General features: G+C 39.0%; 1 protein-coding gene across 19 annotated transcripts in view; it reads right to left on the bottom strand.

The window, feature by feature from the left end:
* FHOD3 (formin homology 2 domain containing 3) overlaps positions 1–17908 on the bottom strand; it is a 407898-nt gene that overhangs the window by 117348 nt on the left and 272642 nt on the right. For all 19 annotated transcript variants that reach the window (XM_087759886.1, XM_087759866.1, XM_087759824.1 and 16 more), the window contains 4 exons: positions 16112–16223; positions 9789–9883; positions 2959–3102; positions 346–584 (listed from right to left, as the gene is read on the bottom strand). In XM_087759886.1, coding sequence (XP_087616012.1) covers positions 346–584; positions 2959–3102; positions 9789–9883; positions 16112–16223 — 590 coding nt within the window. The remainder of the gene's footprint in view (positions 1–345; positions 585–2958; positions 3103–9788; positions 9884–16111; positions 16224–17908) is intronic.

Below are 17908 nucleotides of genomic sequence, written 5' to 3' on the forward strand. Positions count from 1 at the left end.
ATTATGTTGCTGTATTGAATATAAAATCTGGCAATGGATGAGATTAACCTTGGTTAGCTCCCATATCAAATGCTCTATGTCATGTGGTTTGGGTCCATTTACTTAGGGAACATGGTGCCAAAGAACTTGTCTATGTGGATAAATCAAGTCACCTACAAATCCATTTCTTTTTGTTGTTGGTGGGTTTTTTTGTTTTAACTTTAAATACACTTTTTTTTTCCTTTTTTAATTCAATGGAAAGAGGGAAAAAAAAACCCAAAAGTCTGGCAGATTAATAAAGTGCAGTGAATATAATGGAAAGTAATAGGGGAAAAGAAAGGAGTATTCCCCAACTCATGCACTTACCTCTCACTAAGATCTTCAACGCGCTGTCCGTGGCCTAGCACGAAGCTAGGGTTCGACTGACCGCATGGACTCGCAGGGGCCGATAAAGTGCTTTTGACGTTCTGTACCGAGTGCCTGCGGCTCCGTCGGCGCTCTAACCCCCTCCGCTCACTAGCGCCAAGACTGGCCCTTCTCCGGTCCTTGCGCCCACTGGGAGGGGGGTCAGCACTCTCATCTCCATCCTCATGTCTCAGTGTCATCTGAGAAAGAAAGGAAGAAAGGCGAGGCTTCTGACATAGTTCCTTTAGGTATCACAGGTCTTCACACCTAGGCTTTAAAAATTAACTGATCTCAACATGATTCACTCCTATTAGCGTCACCATTTCTATAGCTATCCCTCTAACTTGCTGTCTATCCACTAGTGCAGCATAGTAGCTCTAATAATGGAATTATATACTGATGCCTTGTATAGAACACTACAGCATCTGTAACAACACATTTATCCATCTCCTAGTTTGTTTTTGTTTCTGTTTTTGTTTTTTTTTTTAATGTAGGACTTAATATTCAAGAAAACTGAGCAGTGTTGGACACCTAGCTCTCTATTTCCTTCCAAAATACCTAGGTGAAGTCTTGGCTCTAGTGAAATCAGCAGAAAAAACTCTCATGCATTGACTGATTGAACATTTCCTCATGTTCAGGCATGATGCTTGTGATGATTGAGTGGAAGTTACCGTCTACTACTTCAGAAAGTATTTTAGAATAGTGCCATCATTTCTTCCCAGCCAAGGAAGAGATCAGCAGATGTATATGTAACTACATTCCTCTTAAAAGTCTCAATTTTTACAGATCTCCCTGCAAAGTAAACAAAGGAAAAAAAAACCTAGCAAAAAAAAACTATTTCTGTGAACTGGTACCACAATGGATTAAAAGAAAAAAACGCAGACCACATGTCTCCTCTAAGCCTCCCAGTTTTTAGGTTAGCATAATTACTTTCACGTATGCCTTTCGCTGGAAAATTCAGTATTTCCTGCCAATTCAGAAGCACTGTCAACACAGAGGAACATATGCATAATATCAGAAAATAATGATGCTGAGAACAGCATGGCCACAATGACATTTGACAGAAACTTCTGACAAAGGTTGGGAGCTCATCAGCTGGAAATAGTAGAGGAGTAAAATATGGGTATAACACCTAGTATCTTGAACTACAGCATGCCGTTGATATGCCAATGTGACATACCTCTAAGAGAAACAAAGCAAGTGCTACTTCAGGGTACGTAAGGAGAGATATCGCTGGCAGAAACAACAAAGCTACTGTTGGATCTCATCTGAAATGCAGCATAACATTTAAGTAATCTTTATATGAGAAATTTCCATTCAAACAGGCAGAGGTACCGACGAGGGCTATGTGGGTGATCAGAAGAATGCATATCTTGTTTTTATTAGTCTTGTTATTCTGATAATTCTTACCAGAAGTGACTTTAACAAAACAAAGGCAGTGGGAAGTGTGATATCTCTGCTTAGGGTGTAAAATCTATTTCAGTGAGGAAGAAGAGATTTCTTAGATAAAGAACAACATTGGCAGAAAAAAGAAAGAATATGCATAGGCATGCCTAAATTTAGTCTGGTCATCAAGAGAAACCTGGTACCCAACTAAGCCAACCGCTAATTTCACAATCAAGTCTTTCAGTAGGCACAGCATGAGCAAAAAAACCCTGCTTTTAAGATTAATGATCATCTTTTAAAAAGGATTTTATGACCTGATGCCTCTGACAATAGAAGAAGAAAGAAGAACACGGAGCCCTCTCATTCTCATGTTTCTATTTCGGCCTGACTCTTCCTGCAAACTGTTGTATATAAAACTTAACTCTGCTAAAGTTAGTGAAGCGACATGGGTATAGAGTTGATGAAGAAAATGGAGAATCAACTCTACCAAATCCTTTGCTGGACTGAGATGGAGATAAAGTAACTTCATTTCATCACACCAGAACATGAATTCACATTTACCTTACATTAACTTCAGCCTAAATGTCCCCGCTCTAACACTTCCCGAAGTCTGAAAGGAGGCTAATTATTAAGAAACTGGTTATCCTACCCTTACATATAAATACTTCAGAATTAGTTATTTTATACCTAGGTGGTGAATGTGGAGTCACTCATTACTCCATTGCTGCAAACTGTATAGGATCCGGTCCAGTGTAAACTCGTAAACAAGGACTTGCTGGGTATTCAGCTGCAGAACAAGTGGTATTTGTGAAGCTGAGCTCAGCCGAACCTTTTTCATGAGCTGACTACTTTTGCACGTGGAAAGAACTTCTACTTAATTCAGGATGTGTAACTAGCAGTCTGAGAAAGTTTTAATTGCAGGCAGAACTGCCTCTAAGGAGGCTAGTAAATGTGCTGGTTTGCCTTGGACTATGCCCCAGCTTTAGTATAAAATGCTTTTGCGTTAAACGCAGCTATGCACCATAGCAGGTCACATATACGAACGTGCGTAATACTTGTAGCAACCAGATGTTTTTCTTTTAAAGTAAAATAGATAACCAAATTTCACCTAGGTTACATTCCCCCCTCCTCTCGGCTTTGAAGTTAGCACAAGCTGTAAGATGCATAAAACAGGGCATGTTATGTTACCTCATAAATGTTAAATTGCTCAACTAAGTCCAAGTCTGTTCCTTTCTTGTTCAAGTGTCTCTGTGAAATAGCTTCAATGCCTAGCTCTTCCAGACAGTCCACCACATCGTAGAAAGAGTCTTGATCTGGCAACCCCGACAGCGTCTAAGAATCAAAGGAAAAACATTTAGATCTGTTTGTTTTGAAAAGAATTAAACAAAGGTTTTAAAAGCGGGTGGCAAGTGGTGCTGTGTATGATTTCAATAAAGTAAAACCCATGATGTGGGATTAGAGACACCGCTAGAAAATAAAAAACAAGTGGCACAGCTTTTAACAAACAACTCTCTGCACTGTGTAGAAAAATGAATAATTGGCAAAACAAATCAATGTTGTTATTTCACACAAAAAAGTATGGAAAATGTGGGTCTTTAAAATACACAGTTGGATTCTTCCTGGTTTCACTGAAGTACAGATTTAAAGAGCAGAGAATGTTAAAGCACCAAACACAGGGATAAAAGCAAAGAGAGAGAAAAAAAATGGTTTAGCTAAAAACAGTGAAGCTGATTTCCTACTGATTCCTGTAAGTTTGGCCTTAAGAAGAAAAAGTCCAATGCACAGCTGTGTGATGTCAGGACAGCAGGGAGTATCCTGTACCATGTGCCTACTGTCCTCCACACCTGCAGCAGAGGTCATCCTCCCAATGCACAGATTGTTTTATATCACAGAGATATTGACTCCTCGCCTCCCTTTCTTCCTTTCAACTTGAAAAGTCTTATTAAGTGTACACTGACCCCTTAACTGCTATAAAATGTTATAAGAGTTACTAATTCCTGATTACGGGGTAAGTTGTTACCAGTGACAATGGAGAGGAGCTTTTGCACACTAGAAAATAAAGAATGCCAATAATAACAGCTATTGAAAATGAACTGTTTGAGTTCAGAGCTTTCTTCTATGGCACCTGCTCAAGATGTTCAAGAGAGAGCACTTTTCTTACCATAGCCATTTCCCGTTTTTTTGGTGAATTCAGAAAACTGAGAAAAGGAAAGTGGTCTTCTGCAGTATACCATGTATACCGTAGTATGCCACTGCAGTGTATGTAGCAAGAGGGATTGATTCAAGCCACTCACAGCTTTACTGCAGAGTAATGCGTGGGAAGAGGACATGGGCACTGGACAATTTTGTTCAGAGCGCAAGTGAACTTCACCCACCAGAGTCCTGCAGACATTTACAAAGACAACAGAAAACACTACTATTGTGATTTGCCATTGATTTCTACTCAGCGTGTGCTGATTTTTTACTGCTCTTTATGCACGATGCAGCAAAATGAGTCTAATTCTGCTCATGTTGAGCAGAAACTGCTGAACATACTGCGCAACCTACTTGCAGAGCAACATACACCTCATCGCAAGAATGAGTCTATGCAGAGCCACCTCTGCAAAATACGGGAGAGTGCACACTGGAAGCAACACAGTTATTATGGATTAGCTCACCAGAGAGATGCTTATTCTCAAGTAGTTACCCCTCTCCTATTTAATTAGCTAAGTAACTTATCTATTCTCCCAGCAGAGGAGAGAAAGAGCAAGAGATAGAGAGAGCACACGCAAAAACCAGGCCCTCTCCAGAAAGAGTTTCATCTCCTCATCCCCAGGATGGGATGAACTGTGCTCTGAGAATACTGGTTTTCTGGAGCCCAGCTTTCCCAAAGTGGCTCTGAGCAGTAGAGTGCAGAAGAGAGCAGCCATTCTGGGCTGCCTACCTCTACCAAGAAGCTTTACGTTCAGAAAAAATTGGTCTGAATCATGTGAATAACAACACACAGCTAGCATACTCTGCCCTGTTAAAGCACCTCTTTCCTGTGAAATGAGGCACTGGAAAATGTGCATCACCAAGCTACTTTTTAATTTAATATTTTGGTTTTTTTGTTTGTTTGTTTTGTTTTTTTAAACTAAACACAACACAGCAGCATCTTCTTCTTCAGTCATTACAGGACTATTATCTGATGTCTGGTGAGGTCCACCACTACAAGAATGCTTAGCACAAACACTAATGAAATGTTAGGGTTATACATTCAGGGTTATATGTTTAGGCTCTAATTAAGAATTTGGCTCTGCCCAGGACAGTATTTAAGCCTGTTTAAAACCCACTGAAGACCATGGAACTAAATTTTCCTGAACAGTGCTGAAAATAGACACCATGTGCATTTTGTTCTTTCCTAAACTGACACCTAGCATTAAGTAGAAATCCAAGGATTCAGCAGATGAAGCTACCACACTGCAAATTCAATGTAGCTTTAATATGGATAAGGAAACACTATAACCGAAAACAGTACCTATCAGGCTTTCTCTTATTTAAGAAAGAAGTGGACAGCAGCTACGACAACCTGAGTGTCTTCAGGCACAATAAGACGTGATGTCTTACATACAAAAGGGTGGACAAACAGTCAGATCTGCACAGATCTTGTGAGCGTTTACTTCTTAAAATATCAGGAAGTGGTCTTAATGTCGATATGCAGACCACCAGCCTTCAAGTATAGCTTTTTTAAAATCTGAGATCAGGCAGGCTGTAGACAAGGAAACAGCAGCATAAGGTAGTATTTACTGGCAACCCTGCTTTTGTCAGCAGCCTTTTATTGGTTAATATAATTTTAAATCATGCACCAGTGGAAATCCAATTTTCATTGCATGCTAGTGGCCAGAACTGGGCCACTGAACTCCCAAGTATAGAAATCAAATATTTTTCCTTTGCATGGTTTGTCATTAAACTCAAAGATCCATTTTCAGAGCCTAATGCATATCAAATTCAATTTCTAAGACTATGAAATGGGATGTAAAAGGGCACCACTGGTGTCACAACAAGGTCAGTTCAATCTAGCTCAGGAGAAAGATTTTTGCAGTAACTAACACAAGGGACATGAAGTGTTTGCATAAATGACTGATTAATTCTGGCTTGTAATATTAGAAGACAAGAGTGGGCCCGCATTTTCCTGGTGCCTTTATAAAGGCAACGAAAGCTGCAGCCAGCAGAACAGAGGTCATGAATTTGGCAGGTCCTTCTAAGGTCCTTGCTCTTCCTCAGTACCTGGTTAAGTTCAAAATGATACTCCCATATCAAAATACACATACAAGTCCCAAATATTTCCTCCTGCTCTGAAGACTGAACCTTACAAAATGAAAACCTGTCTAGAGAATTAAAATTTAGTCACTTGGAGAAGTGTGTTTAAACCATACTCTGTGGTTTGCTTGCTGAATTTTATTACATTACCACTAGCCTAGACCAAAACTGGGATGTCAGCTGAAACTCTTCAGAACTCAGGTGTACAAAGGATGCATGAATATGAATGTCAAGACTCATCGCTATGCCTCTACCCAGTTTTGGTTTGAGGAAACATCCCTGAATTAGGATTTTTATCTGTTTGTTGTTGTGTGATTTTCCAAGTTGCTTTTCCAAGCCCTTGCAGGAAAGCCTGTGCAGCTTTGAGTTCTTCCCTCTCAAGCTGCTGCTTTTGGAATGGTGAACTACATTAAGACCAAAACCCCAGCCCAAGAGTTTTGAGCTTGATATATCTTAACAACATTTTTACCAAAGCCTAAACAATACATTTTACCTACCACTATCTGTAACAGTCCCAATGAAAAGAAAGGCAAGAAAACTAATCAAGTTGTATTGGGGGTTAAAAAAAAAAAAAAAAGTTTTATGGTAGTGTAACAGCCAAATGTTTTCCTAGATGATAAAACCTATTAGACAACATACTCAACTGATAATAGCACAATATTCTTATCACTACATATCTGCAGTTATGTTTCTGAACAAAACCTGACATAAATTAGTGTTAGGCTATGCCTAGCTTCAGACTGAAAGGCTCTCTTTTATTTGCAGTTTTTAAAACGTGTAGCTCTGGATGATACCAGCTAGTAAAACTAAGTATGGTGCCTTTTGTCATTTACAAAACCATCACAGCATAAAGCAGTGGTGCCGAGAGGATACAGACAGCAGGAAGTCCCTTTGGTGTGCAATGCTTTACATGCAAGTCCAAGCAATGTAAGAGTACTGCTCTGGTTACTAAACATCCAACAGACTGGGCTTCACTACAGGGCCCACGCACTAGATCGAGAGGCATTAGCTAAATCTTACATGCGACAGTGAAAAGCACTACATGGTAAATAAACAGGCTTAAGGGCATTAGCCAAGTTTTCAATTGCTTTGGGATAGGAAGAAGCACCTCTCATGTATGTGTTTTCCCAGGAACCACAACTTCTTCTAAAACATCTGGTGTGGCCAATGTCAAGGACTTGAGATGATCATTGCTCCAGGGTGGCAGCTGCAATGTTCTTAAGGCAGGTCACTGAAAAACGATGTGCCGGCTGCTGTTTTAACACCACACTGGCCTGAAACAGCACTTTTTCAGCTACAACTGATGGACCGCTGGTGGGTGGTGCTCTAAGCTCCCACTAGTAACCACTGGCTGGGAAGCTGGTGCTTAAATTCTAGTCTTATACTGGACCTGCTAAAAAATATTCACTGCTTAATCTTACTATACCAAAATGTATTAATTTTTATATACCTCATCATTATTTTATCTACCTTTTTTTTTTTTTTTTTTAAATGTATGAGAGAACAAGCAATATTAAATACAGGTAAAAAGAAAATCAACAGTAATCTTACAACTACAAAGCTTCCAGTGTAATCTCAATAATGAAGAGGTTTTATAGCAAGTAAATATAAAGTGAATTGAATGTAACATAGAATTTTCTTTCTGCATTTGATAAGCGTTTTTGGTTTTTTTTTATATATATAGAGGAAACACAAAGGCTTTAATCTATCCAGACCTCAGTAATAAAAATGAAGAAAGTAGAGATTAGAATAAGATCTAACAGATCTAACCAAAGGAAGAGAACAAAGGTTCTACTGGAACTATATATAACCAGTATCTGCATTGGGATCAATCTCATTTAAGAGATTCATTAATGCTTAAATCCTCCGAAATTAAGAGAGGCTTAATCAATGCTAGTGTAAGTAAATTGGTTAAACATCAACAAAAGAAAGGGAGAGGATAAAAGGATTGGGGCAATTCTTATGTCTGGGCAGATGTGTTTTCTGCTCTTGAGCAAGAAGGAAAACAGTCTGTAAATGTATACATGGAAAAAAAAAAGGAGTAGAAGTATGCTTCCTTAAGACAAATCCCTCGTGAGGACTCTGTCTGCACTGAAAACTTTGACATTTCCTCGCCTAGAGAAGTTGAAACCATCTGAGCCTTCTTTGTATTCTCTGCGGGGGAAAAAAATTACAACTGTGACATGCTGCTTGCTGTTTTCTCTATAATCATGAAAAAAAATCCCATTAAAAACATCATAAAGCTGTCCATAAGCCAGATCATAATTATACGTGTGGCATTGTGGGATTCCTCTCTTCCTTGATCTTCATAACTGCTTTGCTCCTTTGACTGCGCGATGCTGTTTCTTTTTGTGTGTTTTTAAAGAACTACTTCCTCCTAAAAATAGCTTTAAATGTAGTGAAAAACTCAGACTAAAGGAATCAACTATAGGATAATAAAAGAGTCAACATAGAACAAAATTTTTTGAAGAAGTCAAACACCAGGTAGATTACCCACTGCATAAATGATGAAGATAATTATCTCAGAAAGAGGAACTGGTACATGAAACGACGAGGTGTAAAAGGGAGACATTAAAATCTAGTTGCTTTCGCTTTAATAGCGGCTACAGACAGAAACATATAAAGCTGGTGATGCCTTTCAGAAAGAGTACATCAGTGAGATATGGTGGTCTTGGAAAGTTGAGAGTATCCCTACTACCACGTAAGCAGGAGCAAGGGCGGCTTTACGTAAAAGCACAGTAACATCAGTGACGTCACCAGGAGAGGTTAGCGCCTCTCAGGCATCTTTGCTGGACAATATCTGCCATTAAGAAAATATTTTATCAAAAAAACACCAAAGCAACCCATGGCCCCAACCACGTAGCCAAAAGCACAATAAGCTGGCAGCTTGATTTATGACCTCCATCGACAAACTCAGGATGTTTAAATGAATATGAATAAAATGAAGAATAATAATAGTCCATAACACTCTGGCCTATTAAGTATAATAATAAAACACACAGCTATTTTGATTTGCTAGTAGTACGTTGATCTTTGGTGCTCTTTAAAAAATCCATTTTTAATTTTAGTCACCCTAAGATTTGTTTAAGACGAGATGCTAATTTTAAAGGAATGTACACTAGTAAATTTCTAACTTTTACAGGCCCTTTCATTTTCTCCCTCTTCATAGCATAAGTGAGTACTTTGGAAAACGTTTGATTTTACTGCAAAACTACTACTTGTAATACAGGACACCAGAAAATATAAAGAAAGAAGAAAAAAATGTAACCTCATTTTTTTTTAACCAGAAACACTCTTACTAGCACTCAGACCTGTTAAATTCATCATATTTGGTTTGCATTAAAAAAAAAATTTAAACGATCTGAACTAGAAAATTGTGCACAATGCAAGCCTTTGTGAGCATGTGATCTTTTCACCAGCACTTGCTTTCTTTCTCCCCTTGGATCATGTGTTGAGTTAGTTTGTGGAGGTTTGTTTTGCACTGCGCTGTCAGCATTAGGAGAGGAGTCGCGTCATAACACGCTTCCACACAGCATCTAGCAAAATTGCAATTCTGCTCCCGGCTGCTGCCTCTGGGTGACTGCAACACAAGTAACAAGAGTATGCTGATTGATTACAGTTTGTCCTGCAACTTCTCTGGGACAGGTCTCCTTTGTCGTATATTCTCAACAGGGAAGATCATTATACAATTGAAAATACTAACATTATCTCCACCAGTTATGCCAACAAAGTAAACCAACCTTGTTAACCAAAGTCATTGCGTAAACCAGTAGTTCGGTATCAACCCCATCCTTCTCCTCCAGGATCTCCATGATGTTGGACCACGGCTTGGCTCCTAGAGGGAAAGCAGAAACCATTGGTGATGGTGATCAAAATGGAAAGCTATAGCATTAACATTTATCCAAGAGGGAGTACAAGGTAGAATGATGTGGCCAGGTTGGAAGATCAAGAGGAAAGACAGTTATCTCCAGCTTCCTCGACAGTCTCCCCTGCTTCACAAAGAGTGAAGTTAATACAGTCAGTGAAAGCTATAGTGCATCCTAATGCAAGGATCTAAAATAGGCCAGGTGGACTTTCCCCAGAGGTACCAATTTCTCTCCCTCGATGGTGAAGGAAGTTTTGTTAGCCCAGTTTGATTGACAGTAAACTTGTAAAATCAGGTGGGAGGAATTTTACTGCACCTATCATAGGTTCACATAGGCTTAGATAAATCTCAGTGTATTTGATGCTTACATTCCGAGTGATATTACTGAGTTATGCTGCATTAAGATAAGTCCTGTTGACAAAACAGTGCAGCAGAGAAACATAGATTTCTCAAATTACAGTCTGTGTGTCTTGGATAAAAGAAATGATCAATGAGGGGAGAAGATTTTTGCTGTGGTTCTTATGCCAATTATTTTAATAAGAATCCCCTCTACAGAACTTTCAGATACATTTCTCTCATTTTTCCACTAACCAAGGTCAAAAGTTGTTCTTCTCGTTATGACGTATTTGCTTGATTTGCATGTTGATTTGCATTTGCAGGATTATCTGATGCCAAAACCCAAGTGGCTTAGTGAGTTATTGTGCCAAAAATGGCAGACAGGCAACGCCAGACAGACTCAAGATAACCTCTTGTGTGGAAGGTACCTTGTAAAACCATCCTATTTCATTTGGCTAAAAGGCAGATGGTTGCATTTACTAAATAAAAACCCCACGTAACTATTTTATGTAGGAAACTGAAGTAAATAATGAAAGACTATAATTCAGTGTTTTGTTTGGAGTAAAGTTAAAGGTGAGGAGGACGCAGCAGAAAGCTAACCCTAACTTCGAGATACTCAATTCAACTACACCAGCGTAACTGCAAGAGTCTTTGAATTTCAGAGGGAAAAATGCAGAGTATTCCAACAGCCTGCATCCCCTAAACACTAAAAGGATGACAACAGTTTGAGTATAATCAGGCAGTAAAATGCAGATGTTTCATCACCACAACCTGGTGCTGACTGATCAGTGACCCCAATGTTAAAACTCTGCATTACTCTCACAGTGATAATGGCTCTTGTTTATTCATGCTGATATTATATATATATCCTGCTACACAGACATCAAATCTCTGCTAACCAAGGATCTCCGTTTTCAAGGCGATGGCAGTGCACTGTGTGGAAAACCTGTCTATTAAGTAACACACAGACAGCAATATTTCTCCAGTTTCTTTTTCCCTTCTTTTTGAGACATTCTCTGATCTTTCCTACTGAATAATAAATCAGAGCTTCCTTATCTCAAGCAAAATCAAAGGAGAGAGGGATTCACTCTCAGCTCTCCAAATTTATGTGCATTACTAATTAAACACTAATTCAAATACACAGCTGTAATGAAAATACACTAGACAATTCTTTACCAGATTTTCTATATTACCAGACATTTTGTGCAGTACATGTTCAAAAGACATGTGGAACAAATTCACTCGGCTCACAAATGATATATGATCAGCAGGAATGATATCCTCAGTACAAAAATGTCTTCCTGTGGTTTTCAGTGAAAAATAAAAATGGAAGAAAATAAGAAAGAGAAACAAAATGGGGAAGCCATGCAAGTCTGACTTATAACAACGCCATTTGGAAAAAAATGAGTTGATAACAACATAAAAAATTAATTATTTAATCCATACTGCATTATTCAGTGATTGTTCTTGAGAAACATGCCTTTATTTTGCAGGCAGGTTTTAGTCTCATTGGAACAATCCTGTTTTGTTTTTTAAAGACAGCATCCTGGTGTGTGATTTTTTTTGCCTGAATGTCTTGATACTTCTCCATTATCATAAAAGAGTATTTTCAGGATCGCGTGGCTGTTTTCCTGCAAGGATGATACATAATTTTCTTCTTGCCGTGCTGCTTCTCTGTTTCAGAATACGATTTTTTAAAATTGCTAATCAGGCACACTTACTAGTAAGGCAGCCTTGTAATAGCTCATCCATCTTTCAAAGGCTTTAATTAAGGTGCTACTGTCAAACTCAGGCAATATCCAAAATCTAGCCTTAAATTTGAAATTCTTCATCTTCTCCCTAACTAATATCAAGAGGAGGCAGTACTGTCAATGACTTTGACAGAGCTACTGCAATCTGTACCAGAACAAACCTTTCTTTTCAAACGCTATTTTCCTCATTATGATCTCAAGCCGAACAGCCAAGGAGTAAACATGGACGTAGCCATAAGGCCGTCTACCCACCTGGGGACAAGGCAGTTCGGGTATGGAAGTTGCACCATGAACTTACTGCATTACCATACTTGGGTTAATATTCCCTGCTAATATATAACGAGAGCCTATGGTCTCCAACCTATGATCCAGACAGCATGGGATATGGGCAGATCTAGAGCAGGTGTCTGCTTTCACCCACTCTCATACCCTGAGCTTGGATTTCCAAATATGTTGTTCCTGGGGAGTCACCACTTAAAGATGAGACCACAGGCTGGAGTCTACATGAAAAAACTAATTTTCAAGGCAATATTTTTTTAATATAGGATGATGGTGAAAAAACTTCTCCTTTCAAGCTGCATAGAAAAACTTTGTGAAAGATACCTTGGAAAATCATACACTAAAAAAAATTGATGACTTTTCTAAACTTATTGGCTGCTGTAGTAAAACAATGACGCTCATACAAGAGATACGAAAAACATGATGTATATTTTCCCTTTTCCATTAAAAGGCTATTTGTATTGTGGAGAATATTAAAAGCTCTCGATTTACAGATGAAGAGGAACCTTTGAGGAAACTATTATGCAGGGCTAAAATCTACAGCTTCCATTTTTCTGTGTAATGCTCAGAATGTAACAAATCCTGACAAACATAAACTCAAATCTAGGTTTGGCAATGCATATGTATTTCTAGTAAAAAACGTAAATCCATTTAATATTTGTATATCACAGAGTTTATATTTAAAAATAGTAAGTCTAATCATTTACGCTTGTCAATTCTCAAAAAGATTTACTTTCCAGCTTGTCTCTTCCACCCAATCATGATGTAGAAGAATGATGATGTTAAATAATGATGATGTAGCATCCCAGCAAGTCTTCTGGGAGCAGACCAAGATGTTCCCATAAGGTTATGACTTCCATGCAGGACTCGGGGCAAAATTGATGGGAGTGATGAAACAGGCTCCCTGAAGCAAAACAGCAGAGGTCGAGTTTTGTGTGTGTTCTCCTGCCTTCTAATGGGTGAAATGAGAACTGCTCGACTGCCTTTCACAGGCTTGTCACTGGTAGCAGCTCATTACCGTGGCTACTCTGACAGGAAGGCTGGAGCCTCAACCCTGATGCTACTACAGCACTCCAAGTAGTCACGCACAGAGCATGAACACGTGGAGAACTATGGGGTTACAATAATTAAGCCTATATTAAATTAATACAGTCTATTGAATAATGTGGCCCATTGCTTTAAGTCTCAGTCTTTTCTCAGTTTCCCCTTTAAATGTTTTGACATATGAATCTCAGAAAAAAAAAAAAAAAATTTAATGCCTTACACAGAATCCTGACATCACAACTACACAGGACATGCACATTGTCTATAAATCATGGAAAGCCTTGCATCAGGCCAGAACCATACATAAGGACTGTCACCAACTTACAGACTGCCTGTCTCTAATTGCCATAGGACGGAAAGATGTTAACGCTTTTAGAAAGACCTCATCATCTTGTATTCCTGGCTATTCAAAGATGTGTGAACATAGAGCCTCCCATCATACCTACATTATTTTACTGGATATCTAACTATGGGTGAAATGGCAGGAAAAGTGGAGATACTAATAATGTGGGCCATTTACAAATAATGTAATAAGATGTCAGGATTCACAAACAGTATGTGACAGTGTCCAGATCAGCCACAGAGCTTTAATCTCTGTCCTAAAAAATGCTCGTGATAAAGCAGACCCAGACAGCAGAGTGCAATGGCAGCTCTGCTTTCCAGAGCCCACACACTCCCAGTATGCTTAAACTGAAAAGAGATCAAATTCCTCTGGGGCTCTGAAACAAGAAAGGACAGGGGAACAGGGATCTAGATGGAAGCATAACTAGAAGCTACTTCCTATATGATGAGGGCCATGCAGTTATTCACTTACTGTCTGCTCTGAGAGTAAAGCCGGTACTTCCGCGGATCTCTGTACTTCAGTTTGCATATGGATGTATTCTTGCATAGAAACCACAGATGGGATCGCTTTGAAACCAGGCTGAGTTATTATGGGGTACTTTATGTTAATCATGTGTGGTACACATGTTGAGGAATTATGTCATATCTCATCACCTTGTATGTACATGAAACACTGGACTTTTTTCAAAGCAGTGCTAAACTTAATTATATACCTGCAAGATTTATGACAATGTTTCAAGAAAAGGCACATTGCTTTTTCTTCCTCTGTATTTCTGTTCCATTAAATCAGTCATTAAAGACAGGTACTCCTCAGTTATAAGCCACTATTTTCAAAATATAAATTAAAACGTAGCATATCCACAGCTAGAAGTGAAGGGCTATTACACTGATGACCTAAAAAAGGAACTAAGTCTAAAACAAGGAAAAAAAAAAAAATCTCTTTTGTAGCTAAGCGTAACTGCTTAATAATAAAAAAAAAAAAAGGAAGGAAGGAAAACTGGGTATTTGGGACTAAGTTATTTGCAAGAGTTCATGAGACAATTCGCCAACCCACAGGTATGAGAATTCCCATAAACCCTCTCCTCATGCTCCTAACACGTATCCATCTAACTACACACATTACTTTTTTTTCACATGTTTTCTGTTGTTAGTGAAGTTGTTTTATTACTTTGGGGCATGTAAATGTTTGCCTGAGGCTGTTTTACAGATACAGAAGGGAATACACAGCGCATGGTAGCGTGTTTAGGGTCCTCCTTTCGCTCACTTTTTTTCTTTAATGAGGTTTACTAGCATGTGAACAGATGGCAATTTGAACATGTTGCGAATACCAGTGAGTTCAGAGAGCTGAGGAAATACTAAGGATGACTGTAAAAATAAATCATAGTGCTCACAATTACATGAATATCGTAATTACATTTCTGCTTATGGCACTGTAAGGTTTATTGGTTTTAATTCAAAACAGAAAGCCGACCTGAAGAGTCCACTGTTCAAAGTGTTACATGGTTTTGAATTGCCCCTGTCTGCTCCCCTGCCATAAGACACAATTTGTTTTTTTGGGGGGGTCTTTTCAATACACTCATGCTGGTAGCTGAGAGCAAAACCTGGCTACTTTCTCCTATTTCTGGCACCACCTTTCTCCCCATCCCCCAACTTTTTTTGTTTCACTTTTACCATATCAAGTCGCTCAAACGAGTTCAGCACGGAGGCAGTTGCTCCACAGAGGGGATCTTGCTTTCAACCTCCATGTGTTTGAGACCACAACAATGGCTCTCCCAGCCTCAAAAACTCTCCTTGAGGCAAAGGAATGTTTTGCATCAAGAGAGAATGCCCCGGGAGCTTAGCAATGGCTTTGTGGGAAGAACAAGAAAGAACCATTTTTGTTCTATTTATTTGTAAAAAATACAGTATACATATTCAAGTATTTTTCATGAGCCTGAAGGGTAACAGATTTCATAGCATAATATCTGCTCAAGGGCTTTATTTTAATGTAACAACAGATGGTTTTACTTTTACTATAAAGCCTGTACTATTACTGACCTCGTCTTTCTCTTCAAAGGGATTACGCTGATTAGATATCATTTTCTCTTCTAAATCAGACTGCTGCTTCTCAGAAGGAAGTGGAAAGACGGCCTGGCCTGAGGAGCCTCCAAGGTCGGAAGATGCAACGGGGCGCTCTGCGCATGGGTGCAGGGAAGGGGCAATGACTGCGGTGCACAGGGAGGCAGCCGGGTTCCTCGGCTTTTCACTTTCCCGCTATAATTCATTCCTCAAAACAATCTTAAATTGCATGAATACTTTAAAATACACTTTTAATCAAGAAATGAAGGGTATGTTGCACAAAGCAGGCATCACGACAGCAGCCCTAGAACCACCAAAATCAATGATGAAATGCCACCCTGGTCTCAGCGGTGCTAGGATTTTGCATCCCCCAAGTAAGGCTACTCACCTCTCTTTTCATCAACGGTAGATACTGCCTGGATTAAAAGCGGTGCATTGGATTCGGTATACTCCACGAACACCAGCAGCAGCTTCAGCGCTGTCTTTACCACCAGGCGGAACTGGAAGGAAAGAGTGCGACTTGTCATTCAGCAAACCACAACATTTCCAGATGTGCTACATGACACTGAGCAAGACGCAAGCGCAGCAATTCAGATCTGGTAGTAACACATGAACGGAGGAGATTAAGCTGCGCCAGGACCGAAAAAATGAAAGGTAGCCAGTTGGCTGAAAATTTCATTCACTGGACAATGCTCTCCTTGGAAAGTCTCAATAGTCAATGAATCCACACGAAAGCGTAACGCTGCCACATGTAATAAAAGGTTGAACATCCCACCTATGCACGCACCTATGCATATCCCCAACATTGTTGTCCAAAGCCTGATGTACACAGAATCTACTGAGCTAGGAACGCATATATTCCTCTGTTTCTCAACACATTTATTTCCCCCTTTTGCTGTGAGCTTTTAATGCTGTCAAATTGCTGTATGATGGGATGATTTTCTCCTCGTGCTTTTTTCTTTTCTTCTGATGTCAATATTTAATGCTTAAATAATAAATTACATCAATATTCACTATTTAGACAACTTGAGAGAAAGTGTGTTTAATCTCCAACTATCCCACCCTGTCACAAAATGTGTGATTTACTGGAACTGAGCTTTCTGCCTCTAAGTTTTCTAACTAGTTCTTGAACATCCCCAGGAATGTGAATTCAGCAAAGACTTGGCATCAGTATAACAGACCTACTGGAAATCAATAGCCAAACTCTATTAGTTTTGTCACAGCTCTCCCATTTCCAGAGAGGACCATTTGCCTATTAGACAATTTTCAAAGCGCTGAGTAAGAATTTTCAGGGACTTGCTTGGCATGATCAGGTATGTGAAAAAAAAACCTTCTTTACTTAAGGGAATATTTGGAGTTTTTAATAAAAGGAGATGTGAAGAGGCTGACTTTTTAATAGGCAGGGCTCTACATGCCCAGCTGAGAGGACTTTTACTAGGAGAATTGATTCTAGGTCAAATCTGTTACATCCTCAATCTAAATCATGGATTTAAAGCCAAATAAAAGGTGATACAATGCTGGTCCCAGAAACACAATTTCCTATACAATGCAATTGAATCAAGCTCTAGAAAAACAGGTATTTTGAAGTTTACTGTATTTTTCTGCTAGCTTGTTCTGCAACAAATCTATCCAACAGCGTGTAAGATTTTTAAAAAGACAGCTACAGTAATGTGGTCATTACTCTCTCCTTCACCATTGACAGATTTCTAAATCTACTTTAGGATGCATTCATGTAGAGATAAGCCACGCTCCAGAAAATCCCTGTCTATGTCTCATTACATTAAGTTGGTAGGCACTCCGAAACATGACAGCCTGGTCATTAAAATGTCTCACCCAGGGGGAAAGGAAAAAAAAAAAAAAAAAATCATTATGCTGTACTGCTGAACTGTTTCAAGGAGATATATGTGTATATATGTATATATATATAGTTTCTGTCAGTATTAGCTCATTCTCATTCCTTCATTTTTTCTAGTCCTCACAAGACAACTCTCCTAAGAGGCAAAGAATCGCTATTAATCACTTTATAGATGCGCTCAAAGACAGCAACTGTGTCCATAGTCTAAAAAAGACTGCAAGTACAACAGGCATCAACTCAAGCTACTGAGTTCACATTGCCACTCACAGAGAAGAATTAGAGCTCATGTTAAGATAATAAGCTAAAATGCAGGTTGCAGCTTACTGCTAT

Source organism: Nipponia nippon, unplaced genomic scaffold, assembly GCF_047370975.1.
Source record: "Nipponia nippon isolate SJK-2023a ecotype South Korea unplaced genomic scaffold, ASM4737097v1 scaffold_1, whole genome shotgun sequence".
Lineage (NCBI taxonomy): Eukaryota > Metazoa > Chordata > Aves > Pelecaniformes > Threskiornithidae > Nipponia > Nipponia nippon.